A 13,091-nucleotide genomic window follows, 5' to 3' on the forward strand; every position below is an offset into this window, starting at 1 on the left:
GACTATGTGGTTAAGAGCTCTCATTGCTCTTGTGGAAGACCTATGATTGGCTCCTTTGAACATATTGTCTTAGTCAGGGTTTATCACCTGCACAAACATCATGATCAAGGAGCAAGTTGGGGAGGAAGGGGGTTTATTCAGCTTACACTTCCATATCACTGTTCATCACCAAAGGAAGTCAGGACTGGCACTAAAGCAGGTCTTGAGATCAAGAGTTCTACAAGCACTAATTGATCTTTGTTAGATTTTTCTGTAGGTGAGAGGTAATATGGACAAGAAGGGGAGTACCCAGGAAAAAGCCATAGGACTGACATGTCCTCCTCTTAACCTGTTTGCTTTCTAGTAGTCAATGTTTCTTTTATTCCTGCCCATTAAGGCAGGAACTTATGTTTTTTCTTTACTTTTTAATTTTTTTTTTTTAAATTTTCACTTGGCATCAATGAGTGTTTTCCTTGCCTACATGACGGCAGGCCATTCCAGCCCTTGGTATGTGAGGACAGTAGAGGAATGTGTTCATCCACTGGACCTGGAGATTAAAGATGTTGTTAGCCACAATGTAGGGCCTGGAACCACCATGTGAGTCCTGTGAAAGAGCATCCTGTCTTTCAACTGCATTGTCTTGCTAGCACACCCATATCATCTTATAGGAATAAATTGAAATTCAAGATTAACTTATCGGTTATCTTTGTCCATTTTGATTAAATATATTCTTCCTGCATGGACAAATGCTTGTTCAGTGGATGAAATGTAGCCCCTATGAAAGACCCCTGCTTAGCAACAATAACGCCATTTCTTCAAGGCTGTGCACACAGGGCGGGCCAGGTCATGGCCCAGGTGGCCAAACAAGATACTGATGGGCAGCCAGCTTGCAACAGACAGAGAACAGAAAGCCCCCAAATAAGCCCTATAAGGCAACTGCTCTCAGAGAAGCCCAAAGCAGCTTTTCTCAGAAAAACTGCAGCCCCAGCTGACACCAGGATCAGTGTCTTTGGAACCGTGTCCTTAGACTCACTCCTTGACCACATTTAAACTAACCAATTAGAACCCTGTAACTATGCTTCTGCTTCTGTCCCTCACATCTGCCCCACAAGCACTATGAAAAGAAAACTGTCCCTTTGTCCGGCGTGCCTGTCCTCCAAATAGGCTGTCACCCACGGACACCTGTATGGGAGCAATAAACCCTCTTGTGACTTGCATCCAGTGGTCTCAGCTGGTTCTTGGGTCCTGGGGCCTCCTCAGGTAAAGGTCCTCTAGATGAGGGTCTTTTACCTAGTTTGCTCCATAGAATCTCATGGGACAGTGTGATTTTTCACCATGCCACACAGATTGGCATAAAATTAAAAATATATAAAGTGCTTATTTACAGAACTTTACACTAAATGTCTATTCCTTTGTTTCCAAAACATTATATTTAGTTCTCCCTCTCGTTCACTTTCTGACTCTCTCTGGCTGTGTCTATGACTCTTTTTTAAGCTATTCATGAAAGTGCAGGCAAGAATGACAACCAGTGGAGGGCAGTAGGTCATCCTAAAGCTGGAATGACCAGTGATGATTAATCCTGGGACAGGAGATCTGGAAACCAAAATAAGATCATCTCCACTAACAGAAATGATCTTTCCAGGAGCCCTTTCTCTAGATGGTCCTACCCTGCTTCAAGAGAATCTATTGATGAACAGCACTATACTGTGGAGAGAGTTGTGTCAGGAACTTCTTCACAAAAATAACTATTTAGGCTCTGACTACATACTTCGTACATCTTTAGCATGGGAGGCTGGAGAGAGACATTAACAAAAAAAGAGAAAAAAAGAAAGAAAAAAACACTCCCTGAACATTGATGCCCCAAACCAAAGTATTCCACACTCATAAAAGAAACTTTACTGAAGGTCAAAACACACATTGAATCTCACACAATAATACTGGGAGACTTAAATACCTCACTCTCATTAATGTCCAGGACTTTGATACAGAAATTAAACAGAGATACCATGAAACTAAGAGAGGTCATGAACCGAATAGATTTAACAAGTGTCTACAGAACATTTCAACCTAAAACCAAAAGAAATATCTCCCTCTTATCTGGCCATGGTTTCTGTTTAAAAATTGACCATATGATTGGTCACAAAACAAGCCTCAAACAATACAAGTTTATTGAAACAGTCCAGTGCATCCTATGAGATCACCACTGACAAATACTAGATATCAAGAATAATGAAAATACCAGAAAAACCCACATATCTATGGAAACGGAACAACTCTCTACTCTGTGGTAAATTGGCCAGAGAAAAAATAATGAAAGAAATTATAGACTTACTGAAATTTAATGAAACTGATGACCCAGCATACCTACACTTATGGGACATAATGAAAACAGAGCTAAGAGGAAAATTAATAGAAATATGTACCTTGGTAAAGAAATCAGAGAGATCTTAAGCTAGCAATTTAACAGCACATCTGAAAACTCTTGAACAAAAGGAAGCTAACACACACAAGAGTAGTAGATGCCAGGAAATAGTCAAACACAGGGCCAGAACCAACCAAATAGCAACAAAGAGAATGAAACAAAGAATCAACAAAACCAAAATCTGTTTCTTTGAGAACAACAAGAGAGATAAATCCCTAGCCTAACTTAAGGACCCAAAGAAGGTATCCAAATTAACAAAATCAGAAATGAAAAGAGTAACATGAGAAACCCAGAAAATTCAAATACATCATCAGATCCTACAACAAAAGTCTGTACTAAACAAAATTGGAAAATCTAGATGAAATATATTATTTTCACGACTGCAAGTTCCAAAGTTAAATCAAGAGCAGATAAGCTATATAAACAGTCCCATATCCCCTAAGGAATAGAAGAAGGTATTAAAAACATCCCAACTCAAAAAGCCCAACAGAGATGGCTTTAGAGCAGAATTCTACCAGTCCTACAAGAAAGACCTAACATCAACACTCCATGTGTTCCATAAAAAAGAATTCCAGAAAATAGAATCATTCCTTAAAGTAGAATTAGAAGGAACAATACCTAATTCATTCTATGAAAGCATGATTACTCTGATACCTAAACCACACAAAGACCCAACAAAGGAAGAAAACTTCAGACCAATTCTGATTATGAATGTTGTTCCAATAATACACATTACTATTCTTACAAACTCAATCCAAGAAAACATCTCAAGCACCATTTACCATAATCGATCAATTAGCCCTAATCCTAGGGATGTAAGAGTCATTCAATATATGAAAATATATTAAATTATCCCACTACATACATGAACCAAAGGAAAAAAATTACATGGTTCTCTCCCTAGATGCTGAAAATGCATTTGACAAAATACTGCAGGCATTCATGTTAAAAGTACTAGAAAGACCGAGAATTGAAAGCACAAACTGAAACATAATAAAAGCAACATAGAGCAAAGCAACAGGCAAGATCAAATAACATGGAGAGATACATGAAGCAATCCCAATAAGATGAATGAGAAGTCAACAAGACCCACTCTCCTGTATCTATCCAAAAAGGCCTCAATCTTCTACCTAGAGCAATAAGACAACAAAATGGAATCAAGGGGATACAACTTGTCAGATAAGTAGTCAGGGTATCACTATTTGCCAATGATATGATAGTATAGAAAAGCAACTTACAAAAAAAAAAAAAAACTTCTATTCCTGGACCTAGAAGAGAACTAGCAAATCAAATGACCAGAGACTACAGTGACATCAGCAAAAAGCTATCAGTAATTTGTTCTTCGGTTGGAACTACCTAAGGTGGTCATTTTGAAGGAGTGCATAGTGGGGGTGATTTCTGTTCGGAACCCCAGGTTGTGGTAATACTATTTGGATATGGGTTTTGCTAATCAAGTGGACGAAATTTTATGTGTGGCAAATAAGAAAGCTTTTGAAGACAACCCCCAAACACTGCCTTTTCTCTGAAACTTGACCTCATGGGATTTTAACGTTTTGAAGAAATACACAAAATGTGCACACAAACAGCTGGACCTGATAGGGATGAAGACTCAGGAAGCAGCCATAACTGTGGACACCTGGAGATTAAGTGTCACAGGACAGAGAGGGCAGTGGGGATTGGGGATGTGATCTGAGTGCACAGTGGTCATCTATGGCACACACCCATCTTCTCTGATAAAAAGGAGGAGGTCAAGGAGCTGTTGCCTAACACATTCATAAAGCACGATGTCCAGTCTGTACATGGCTACATTACAAAGAAGCCAAAGGAAATCACACTGAAGGGTGTTTCAATGGCAATTTTCGAGTCTTGGTGGCAACCACTGGTACTGCCTAAGGTAGACATGGTGGTTCAGAGCTGTTCATCAGAGAATGAGGAGTCTTGACGAGGACCAGCAGAGACCCAGAGATACAAGCCTGAGGAGAAGGGGTTCCGACTAGCCAGGGGGCAGAGAAATCTCTGCAGAGAGCACACAGAAAGTGCGCCCCTGCCCTGCCTGATCCAAGGACCAGGAACCCATCATTGGAAAGGAACTCTGGAAGAATATCTAGATGGCAGAGGTAAGCAGGATGGCAGCCATGGTGCTTTCAGGGGACAGCATTTTGGATGCAGGAACTATCAGAAACACAGGCAGGAACAGTGAAGAGGAGGAGGAACTTCAGACAAAGTTCAGAGGAAGAATGGGAGGTTGCAACAAAAGAAACAGATCCCAGAACAAAGGCAAGAAGAAGAGTTTTAGTAAAGTAGTAGAGGCAAGAAGAAACTGTTCCCACTGGGGAGCCCAGGGCCCTTCCTGCTCTGAGTCCCAGTGCTTCCTTCCTGTTTGATCATTGCACTTTGATTGGGCCTCCTTATTTGCAGAGGGAGGCTTCTGAACTGTCCAAGCACTCATCATAAACTGTCTTTATTTTGGAAAGTGATAGGAATAAATAAATTAATCAATAAATATCCTGAAGAGGACTAAACAAGGGCTCTCTTATTGGACCTTCAGTGCACCTCCCAGGTGCTGCTCCTCTAACTGGAGGCTCATGAGCCTAAAAAGCTGGAGGGTGCAGAGCTGACCAAAGCTCTCTCTCTGGCTGCAGCTTTAATGCACTTCCCTGGTGCAGCAGATGCCCTCTGCAGCCTGTAACTTCTAAACAAGTAAATATCTGTCTTTTGATCTGCTGAAGAAGATGATAGAGGATAGTCTCATTTTCATGAAAGTGGAAATAACCCTGTGGCTCAGAGTGGAAACAGCCACACTGCAGGATAACCCTATCTCCATGGTGAAGTTCATGCTCTGACCTCACAAAGAACCACTGTGATAGAAGAATGAATGTCCTCAGTATAAGACTGTGGACTAGCCTGTGAGTTTTGTCCAGATAGAGCAGGAAGCTGATTTGGGTGACCTGTGGGACTCGTTCAGAGTTGACTAGATTGTTAATTTTCAGGTTGTATTATCTCACAACCTCTGTGCACCAGAGCACAGGGAACAGCCTCATGGACAGCAATTTAAAAACAGAGACTTTGAGAAGTCAGTATAATGTGGGTTTCTTACTTGGCCAGGGTTCATTTGGCACTGTGAAATTGGCCTGGCACCTGAAAACCAAGGCTCTGGTTGCCATCAAAACGGTACAGATTAGCGAGAAGAACATCAGGTGGATCCAGACAGAAAGAGCAATATTGGAGACACTACAACATCCTTACATCATTCGCCTTTTCCAAGTCTTAGAAACAGCAAGTAACATACATTTTATATTGGAATATGTCCCAGGAGGAAACTTATTTGAAATAGTAAGAGACCAAGGCCAACTGTCGGAGGAGGAGGCAAAAAAAACATTTGGACAGATAGTTTCGGGAATAAAATTCTGCCACCAACGAGATATTGTACACGGAGATATCAAGCCGGATAACATAGTAAGAGATGCCAAAGGTAATATCAAAATAATAGACTTTGGCCTAGCCAGGAGATGCAGACCTGGGAAATTAATGAAAGTGCCACGTGGAGCCAGAATATATTTTGCCCCAGAGCTTATATTAAGGGAGCCCTACGAGGGAAAGAAGGCGGATGTGTGGAGTTTGGGCGTGCTGCTCTTTTTTATTACAGCAGGGTTCTTCCCGTTTAGAGGAGAGACCATCAAAGAGATCAGTAAAAATATTTTAACAGGGACCTATGCTGTTCCACGTTTACTCTCTAGACAACTGGAGAACCTGATCCACCAAGTCCTCACGGTTCCCCCAGAGATGAGGCCTTCCATCGAAGAAATTGAAAACCATCCATGGGTGAGGAAGTGCGAAATAACCATCTCGACCAAGATAGACCCAGACTTCAAAATCATTGATATGCTGTGTGACATGGGATACAATGCCATCCAGATTTTGAATTCCCTGCACAAAAAGAAATACGATGCACCAATGGGTGCATATCTAACATTAAAAGCACATGTAGACCTAGGGCATAAGCATGGATCTCCCTCTTCAGCCAAGGCTGTGGATCCCTGTCCTACACCATCCGCATCCCCAACACATACTCTTCCCCTAAAGAGAAGGGCCAGTGAGCCAAACTTTGGCCTCCTCCACATCAGGCCCTCAGGAGAGCAGGGGCCTGTTCCACTGAAACCATCGGGACACAAGTTGGCCAGGAGTGTGTCCCTGCCTCCCATTGCTCTGCATTACCCCTGTAAGCAGAGCAGAGCTTCTAGCAGTGTCCCACATTCAAGAGCAGTGGCTGGCCCATGTGTGTGTAACAACGTATTAGAAATCGAAACACTCCCGACTACTTCACAAGACTCTGAAATTGAAATAAAATCTCCCTGTCAGAAGATTGGGCGACTGAAGAAATTTCGTAGGTGGATACGGAATTGCTTCTCCAACATCTGCTGCTTTCCCTGTGCACGAAGGAAAAAATGACAACATCCATTCTCCAAAAAAATGGCTCCCCTGGAAGAGATAGTGAGAAAAACCCGATGAGAAGGTAAGCAAGTTTGCCAGGTGGGGATGCATCTCAGCTCTGAATTTTATTGTCTCTGTTTTATTCATGTCTTCTTATTAGAAAAAAATCAAAAAGATGTATTTTTTGGAGTCTGTCGGGATGACAAGATTTCTTTCTTTCTCTTTTTTATTTGCAATTGATTTTCAGGTCTTTTAAAAAATAAACAAACTTATTTTAAAAAAAAACAGATAAATATACAGATTTTCAAAGCATTTGTGCATAAAACTATATGAAAATATTTTTTCAGTACTTAATTGATTTTTATAGGTTTGATAGTACTCTAAATTTACTAGCTATGATAAGCATAAAATACATATAAAATAAATGTAATATGGAAATGTCGAAGTTTTCTTGATATGTAAAGATTAAACATAATGATTTTTAAATAACAAGGATTGCCACAAGGCTGCATTCTTAGCTCTTGAATTATTAATGCTTTAGGGTCTAGAGGTTTACCACACTCTTAGGGGGTGCTATAAGCTTATTTTCAGAAATTATTTCTATCCCAGCTGGATTAAACCCTGATACTTAACATCTGAGGAAAAAACCTTTTTGGAGAATGCCTAGGTGGGATCTAAGGCAACTGAACTAGCAGTAACCATCAAGTGTCTGTGGGTACAGCCAGAGTGAAAGGGGGCATGTATACCTGTCGTCTGTGGGGAAAATATCCAGGTAGAGATTATGCTTGGAGACCTAGTGCTTGAAATAGTGACAATGGTTGAGGTACAAGGTGGCCATATCAATGTCTTTCTATAATTCAATTGGAAGGCACAGTGTACTAAGCCCTGTGAATTCTCACATTGCTGCTATGTTTCTTACATTGGGTATCAGATGTGGATTCCCAGTTTTTAGGTGTCTTACATTGCTCAGAGATGAAATGGTTTCAATGTCACCATATTCTCCACTGTGGCATTCAGAGCCTAGGCAGACAGCAGCATTCTAATCTTTCAAACCATCTTGAAACCAGGGCTGAGGAGCTGCCAGAGGATCTTCACAGTCAACAGACTCAAGGCAACAGAACTTCAAACTGACTCTCCCAGCACACTCACCTCTCACATTCTACACTGTCCTTTCCTCCCATCATTTGCCCTGATACCAACAAGAAGAAATGTGCTCCCCATGAGCACAACAAATGCCTGCTCCAGAACACAGAAATGTGAAGCCTCCTGACACAGCAGCATTGTTGCTGGCTTACCTAAGCATTCAGTAAATGTGCTGTCTCAGGCAGCTACTGTGCAGGCCACAGGACACTCAAAGTGTCTCTATTCAGATTCCTACACATGTGCTCACCTAGGATGCACCTTCATGGTTTCTCACAATAACCAGTTGCCTTAGGTATCACTCTAAACCTGCAGCAACATTTGAACTAGCCATCCTCCTGAGAGTCAGCCCCAGAAGGATTGGGACATTGTATGTAGCTGACAGCAGTGCCATTGGCGGACATAGAAAGTGGGCTTCAGGTGTGAGAGAAAGTCCAGGCTTCTGTCTGCCTGACAGTGTTAGGAAACTCGTTGCTGGGCTCAAGAACCGTGCACTGAGGTTTACAGAACACAGAAAGACAGAGTGCTTCCATCATGGAGACCACTCAGCCTGTGTGACCTGCTTTCCTGTGGGTTTGATGGGAGTAGTTACACAGCACATCTTTTGCACTTTGCCCAGAAAAGCTGTAAATCTTTTGAATGATCCAAAAAGGCTTTTATTCCTAAGAATCTTGAAGATTTGCATCCTAACCACTGCTATCTTTCTAACACTAAGTCTTCTTCCAGCAGCAGCTGTGCTCCAGGTTCCTCCATCTCTGGCACCCCTGACTGCCCTAGCTGAGGCTTTCTGGGGACATAGGCTCCTTGAGATTGAGATACCTCTGGAGGCCAGTCATACCTACAAAGGGGCATGATTATACTGATCTGGCTATTTTTTTCTCCTTCACCTGCTATCCCATATCTCTGTAGAACAATTCATCTGGGACTTTGTTTTGTTTTGTTTTGTTTTTTGAAGACCATACTTCATTGTCTGCTTTTATTTTTCTGTATAAAAACTATACCAGTATGATTCAGGAAGAGAAGAAAACAAATACACTTGACATTTAGTGTAGAAAAAAGGGAGGTACGGGGGGGTAAACCTATAAGGAGAAGTGAGGGATTGTCATTTAAGGGTGAAAATGATCTCTGTAAAAAGTTGGAGGATTCTGCACGGCCTCAGGAGTAGGCAGAGCCTGCCACTTCATCCAGGTCCTCCCACCAAGTGTCTGGAAACTGAGGCAGGCAGCCCCTCTTCTCACTCCAGTCGCTTTCCTCCTTGTGCAGGTCTTGGTGCTGCAGGGATGCCTCGGAAGGCACAGACTTGCTTCTGTGGGTTAAAGGTAAAATTTTCCAGCAGCAGCTGTCCTCCAGATTCCTCCATGTCTGGCACCCCTGACTGTTCTGGACAAGGCTCTCTCGGGGCAAAGGCTCCTTGAGGAAGAGATACCTCTGGAGGCCAGTCTTCTTCTTGAGGATATCAAATAAGTTCAAAGACTTTGCCCAACTGGTCAGCTTCAATTTCCACAGAAGAGAGGCTTCTGTTGAAACATCTCTCTGATGATACAGCCAATGATCCACATGCCTACAGGTGTTGCATAAGTAGAGGGCAGAACTTCATGAGCACAGCACCAGAGGGTAACATCCACAGACACGAGGGCCAGCTGGAAGCTGAACATTCTGGCTAGGCCAAAGTCAGCCATCTTGACTGTCCCATTACTTATCACTAGAATGTTCTCTGGCTTCGGTTCCCAGTGAACAATGCAGTTTGCATGAATATAATGGAGGCTACTTAGAAACTGGTGCATCAGATCTAAAGGTCTCAAATGGCAAGCATAGTGGCGTTGCTTTGTGCAGGTATGTCCTCATGTCCTGATATATATGTTCAAATGCGAGGATTAACTTGATGTCCCCATCAGTTCAGGAAGTAGCACAGATATCAATCAGCCATGCAACACTGGGATGTTCAAAGATCTTCATCATCTTTAACAAGGCTGCCTCATGAACGGTGCTGAGAGAAAGGACTTTCCCAGCTGCTGTTTCATTAGGAACTCTCAAATACTTGAAGGCCACACAGTGGCCACTGTGGGGATCTCAGGCTTAGTGTACCATCCCATAAGCACCAACACCAGACATGGGTACATATCAAATGGTCACCATTCATGTAGAAGGGGATCTTAAGCTTGGCCAAGAGCAATGAAGGTGTGCTTTTATCTGGGCCTGGGAGCCAGTACCTGAGGCTTTGTACCCAGCTGAGATTTTTTTTTTAATAATGTAGGAAGCTCCCATGAGACTTCTGTGATAAGACTGCCCTCATATGGAGCTACAATTCAAAAGGTGTTTATCAAAGCCTTTCCCTCTACATTGCTGAAAGAAACAGAGAGAACAGTGGGGTGTGTTTGGCTGTGGGGAAAGGTTTTTAACTTAAAACTCATGCATACAACCATCCTGAGCGAAGTCAAGTATAGTAACTGAAGGTAGAAATTTAGTAACAGAAACAACAATAGAGGCCGTGAAGGGTGCTCTCTATTGGCTTCTTTATGATTTCTGTGTCCTGTTTCCTACTCCCAGCTAAGCTCCAATCCATACTTTCCTAAACACTTACATTCAGTAAATAATGAGGACATTGTACATCAGGTGGAGTCGAGAAAATGAATAGGGCATAATTTAAAATAAACAATGTATGACTTAAATTTGACCAAATTGTCAGAAAAGTATCCAACCCAGAGGGACAGAGGCAGTCCCTTACTGGCATGCATGCAAGACACTTCAGGGTGTAAGCTCCTCCTCACTCTTGGAACAATGAAGAACTTGAACTTGTCTCCTTTCACCTTTTAACTCATGCATCTATTAGGAGGCTCAGCCACTTTCCCTCCCCCAGTCAATTCTATTCTCCATTTGTTTCAGTTCTAGGACTTGTTGCTGCTGTCTTTATCTGCACATGGTGGTCATTAGAGTCATCCTGAACCAAATTCAGACAGGGAATAGAGGGTCTGGACTCTCTATATCCCAGAGTCAGCATGAGACAAAGACCATTGGCACAACTGAACTCTCCTCTCTCCATCCTAAAGTCCCGGGTGTTCCTTTAAGTTTCAGACACACAACATGCTGACATCCAGTAGTCAATGGACTTGACAATTTTTAGTAGTCCCTGGCCGTCTCATGTGCAGTTTTTAGTCATTCTGGAAAAGGTAAAGGGTCCATTGCTTCTCTCATCTCTGAACTTGTCCCAGTTCCCTGTTCTCCTGAGCCCTTTGGCAGTTATCCTAGTTGTAATCTTCCAAGGAAAGTCACATTCAGTAGTATATTCTCAACAGGGATGATCCTGCCACTGTCCAATGTGTCCTGTGTTTAAGTCACCTCACATCCAATGCCTCTCTCTCCTTCAGTGTCTCCTCTGCAGATGATGGTGCTGTGCTACAGAAGCTTGTTCATGTGAGTCCAGGATGGTCATGGATTCCTGACTATGAGGGCTGTGGTTCATTGTTGCTAAGGATCACATCTCAAAATAACAACACTGAACTGGAAATACAAACTGAAATTCTGCTACCTGAGCAAGTTATGCAGAAAATAACGAAGGATGTTTTACACAGGGACAAGTGTCCAAATGGAATCTATAGTGTTGATCTGGTGCCTGGAAGAGGAACAATGATCAAGTCTCTAATGGGCCACCTCAAAGTCTCCCTGCAGTTCAGAGGAACACCAAGGGCCCGAACTCTGTGGTTGTGATACCAGTGTGGAACATCTCCCAAGCCTTGACACCAGCATCTATAGATAAACAAAGGACTGGATTTCTACACTTTTGTTCTGCATGCTAAAACAGTAAAACAACAGGTATGTAAGAAATGACATACAAGAACAGGGCCTCTTTGATAGCTGCCCAAACCATCTGATACACAGTCCTTCAATTCCTGTACCCCAAGAACAAGCAACTCTCATTCTCATAGAACACATAAGCTGGCCCTTGTTTCTCTTCCTTCCCCCATTTGTTCTTTCCATCAAGAGGAAGACATTTCCTTCCTGTGCTGACATGGTATTAGGATATGGTTCCCACAGACAACAGAAGCTCCTGAGAAATCTAATGCTTGTATGAGTGAACCTAGAGATGAAAGTGTGGATGGACATGTTCCCCTTCACTTCAAGCTGCAGTGATGTCACCATCTCACGCAGAAGTCCATGTCTTAGTGGAGTACCCGCTGACAAGGTTTTTCTGCCATTGAAACTCAGGTAATGATTGCTTTGTATCCATAGAGGAGACTTGGCCCTACAATTAGCTCCTGGCACTGAGGAGGCAGAAAGGAGGATATACCTGTGACAGTGGAAGGCTGTATGCAAAAATTAATGTGAGGCCAATCTGGAAGCTACATGGTGCATCCCCTGATCTTTTCTTCAGTTTTTCATTGCAAGCTGGTGTTTTCCTAGTGACAGGACTGTTATCTCCCTGACACTCACCCAGCCCTCCTTCTCAGTCTTTAAAATTTGGACAATAGAGAAGGACCTCTACAGATGAGTCAGTGGGTGAAACCCTGACATCTGTCACTGCATTTCCTAGCAATTCTTTCCTAAGTGTGGGATGTCTGCCAGAGCTAGGCTCTCAGTTCTTGCCTTGCAACCTGTTGAGTCACTTCCTGGACTGTGCCTACTCCAATCTTCCTCTAGCACCATGGAAGCCATTTTCATTTCACAGGTCTGACTTCATTCTTACCCACAAGGAGCAAGGGTGAAGACTGGCTCTGAGATGTGTTCCCAGCTTCTAGACTATTTGAAGTGGTGTTATCTCTTCTTTTGTCAGTTGCCATTCAATAACCAGAGTGAGGTGCAAGGATTTCACTACGTGCTAGATCCCAGGATCATCAGTGTGATACACATGCCTTGTCCGAGGGGCTGACAGACTGACAGAGCCCATTGCATTCAGGAAGATGAAGGTGGTGAGGTAAGTCCATATCAAAAGAGGTAAGAACAGTAATGAAAATGGAGTTAGCATCCCAGTCCTGGTGGTTGGGAAACAGTGTCCCTGAGAAGACAGCTCTGATTGGCTGAGCCTGCAGAGAAAGAAGGCATGAAACTGAGGACATTGAGAGCAACCATGTGGCACTCAGCCATCATGAACATGTGGAACTGAGGAGTGTTTGTGATACTCTGC

The 13,091-nt window shown here is 42.7% G+C and overlaps 1 protein-coding gene and 1 pseudogene across 2 annotated transcripts; one reads left to right on the forward strand and one right to left on the reverse strand.

The window, feature by feature from the left end:
• Nucleotides 1-460: 460 nt before the first annotated feature.
• On the forward strand, nt 461-6,850 carry LOC308435391 (putative sperm motility kinase W; the record flags this gene model as incomplete). Its single annotated transcript, XM_080942643.1, has 3 exons — nt 461-556; nt 1,144-1,239; nt 5,507-6,850. The coding sequence occupies 3 exons, from the start codon at nt 461-463 to the stop codon at nt 6,848-6,850; spliced, it is 1,536 nt and encodes a 511-aa protein (XP_080798769.1).
• Nucleotides 6,851-9,127: 2,277 nt separating this feature from the next.
• On the reverse strand, nt 9,128-12,747 carry LOC308435393 (cyclin-dependent kinase 4-like; annotated as a pseudogene). The gene is made up of 2 exons: nt 12,654-12,747; nt 9,128-10,041 (listed from the first exon to the last, which is right to left on the reverse strand). The product of its transcript is annotated as a cyclin-dependent kinase 4-like (transcript).
• Between the last annotated feature and the right edge of the window lie 344 nt (nt 12,748-13,091).

Source organism: Micromys minutus (genome assembly GCF_963924665.1).
Source record: "Micromys minutus genome assembly, contig: SUPER_22_unloc_1, whole genome shotgun sequence".
Taxonomy (NCBI): Eukaryota; Metazoa; Chordata; class Mammalia; order Rodentia; family Muridae; genus Micromys; species Micromys minutus.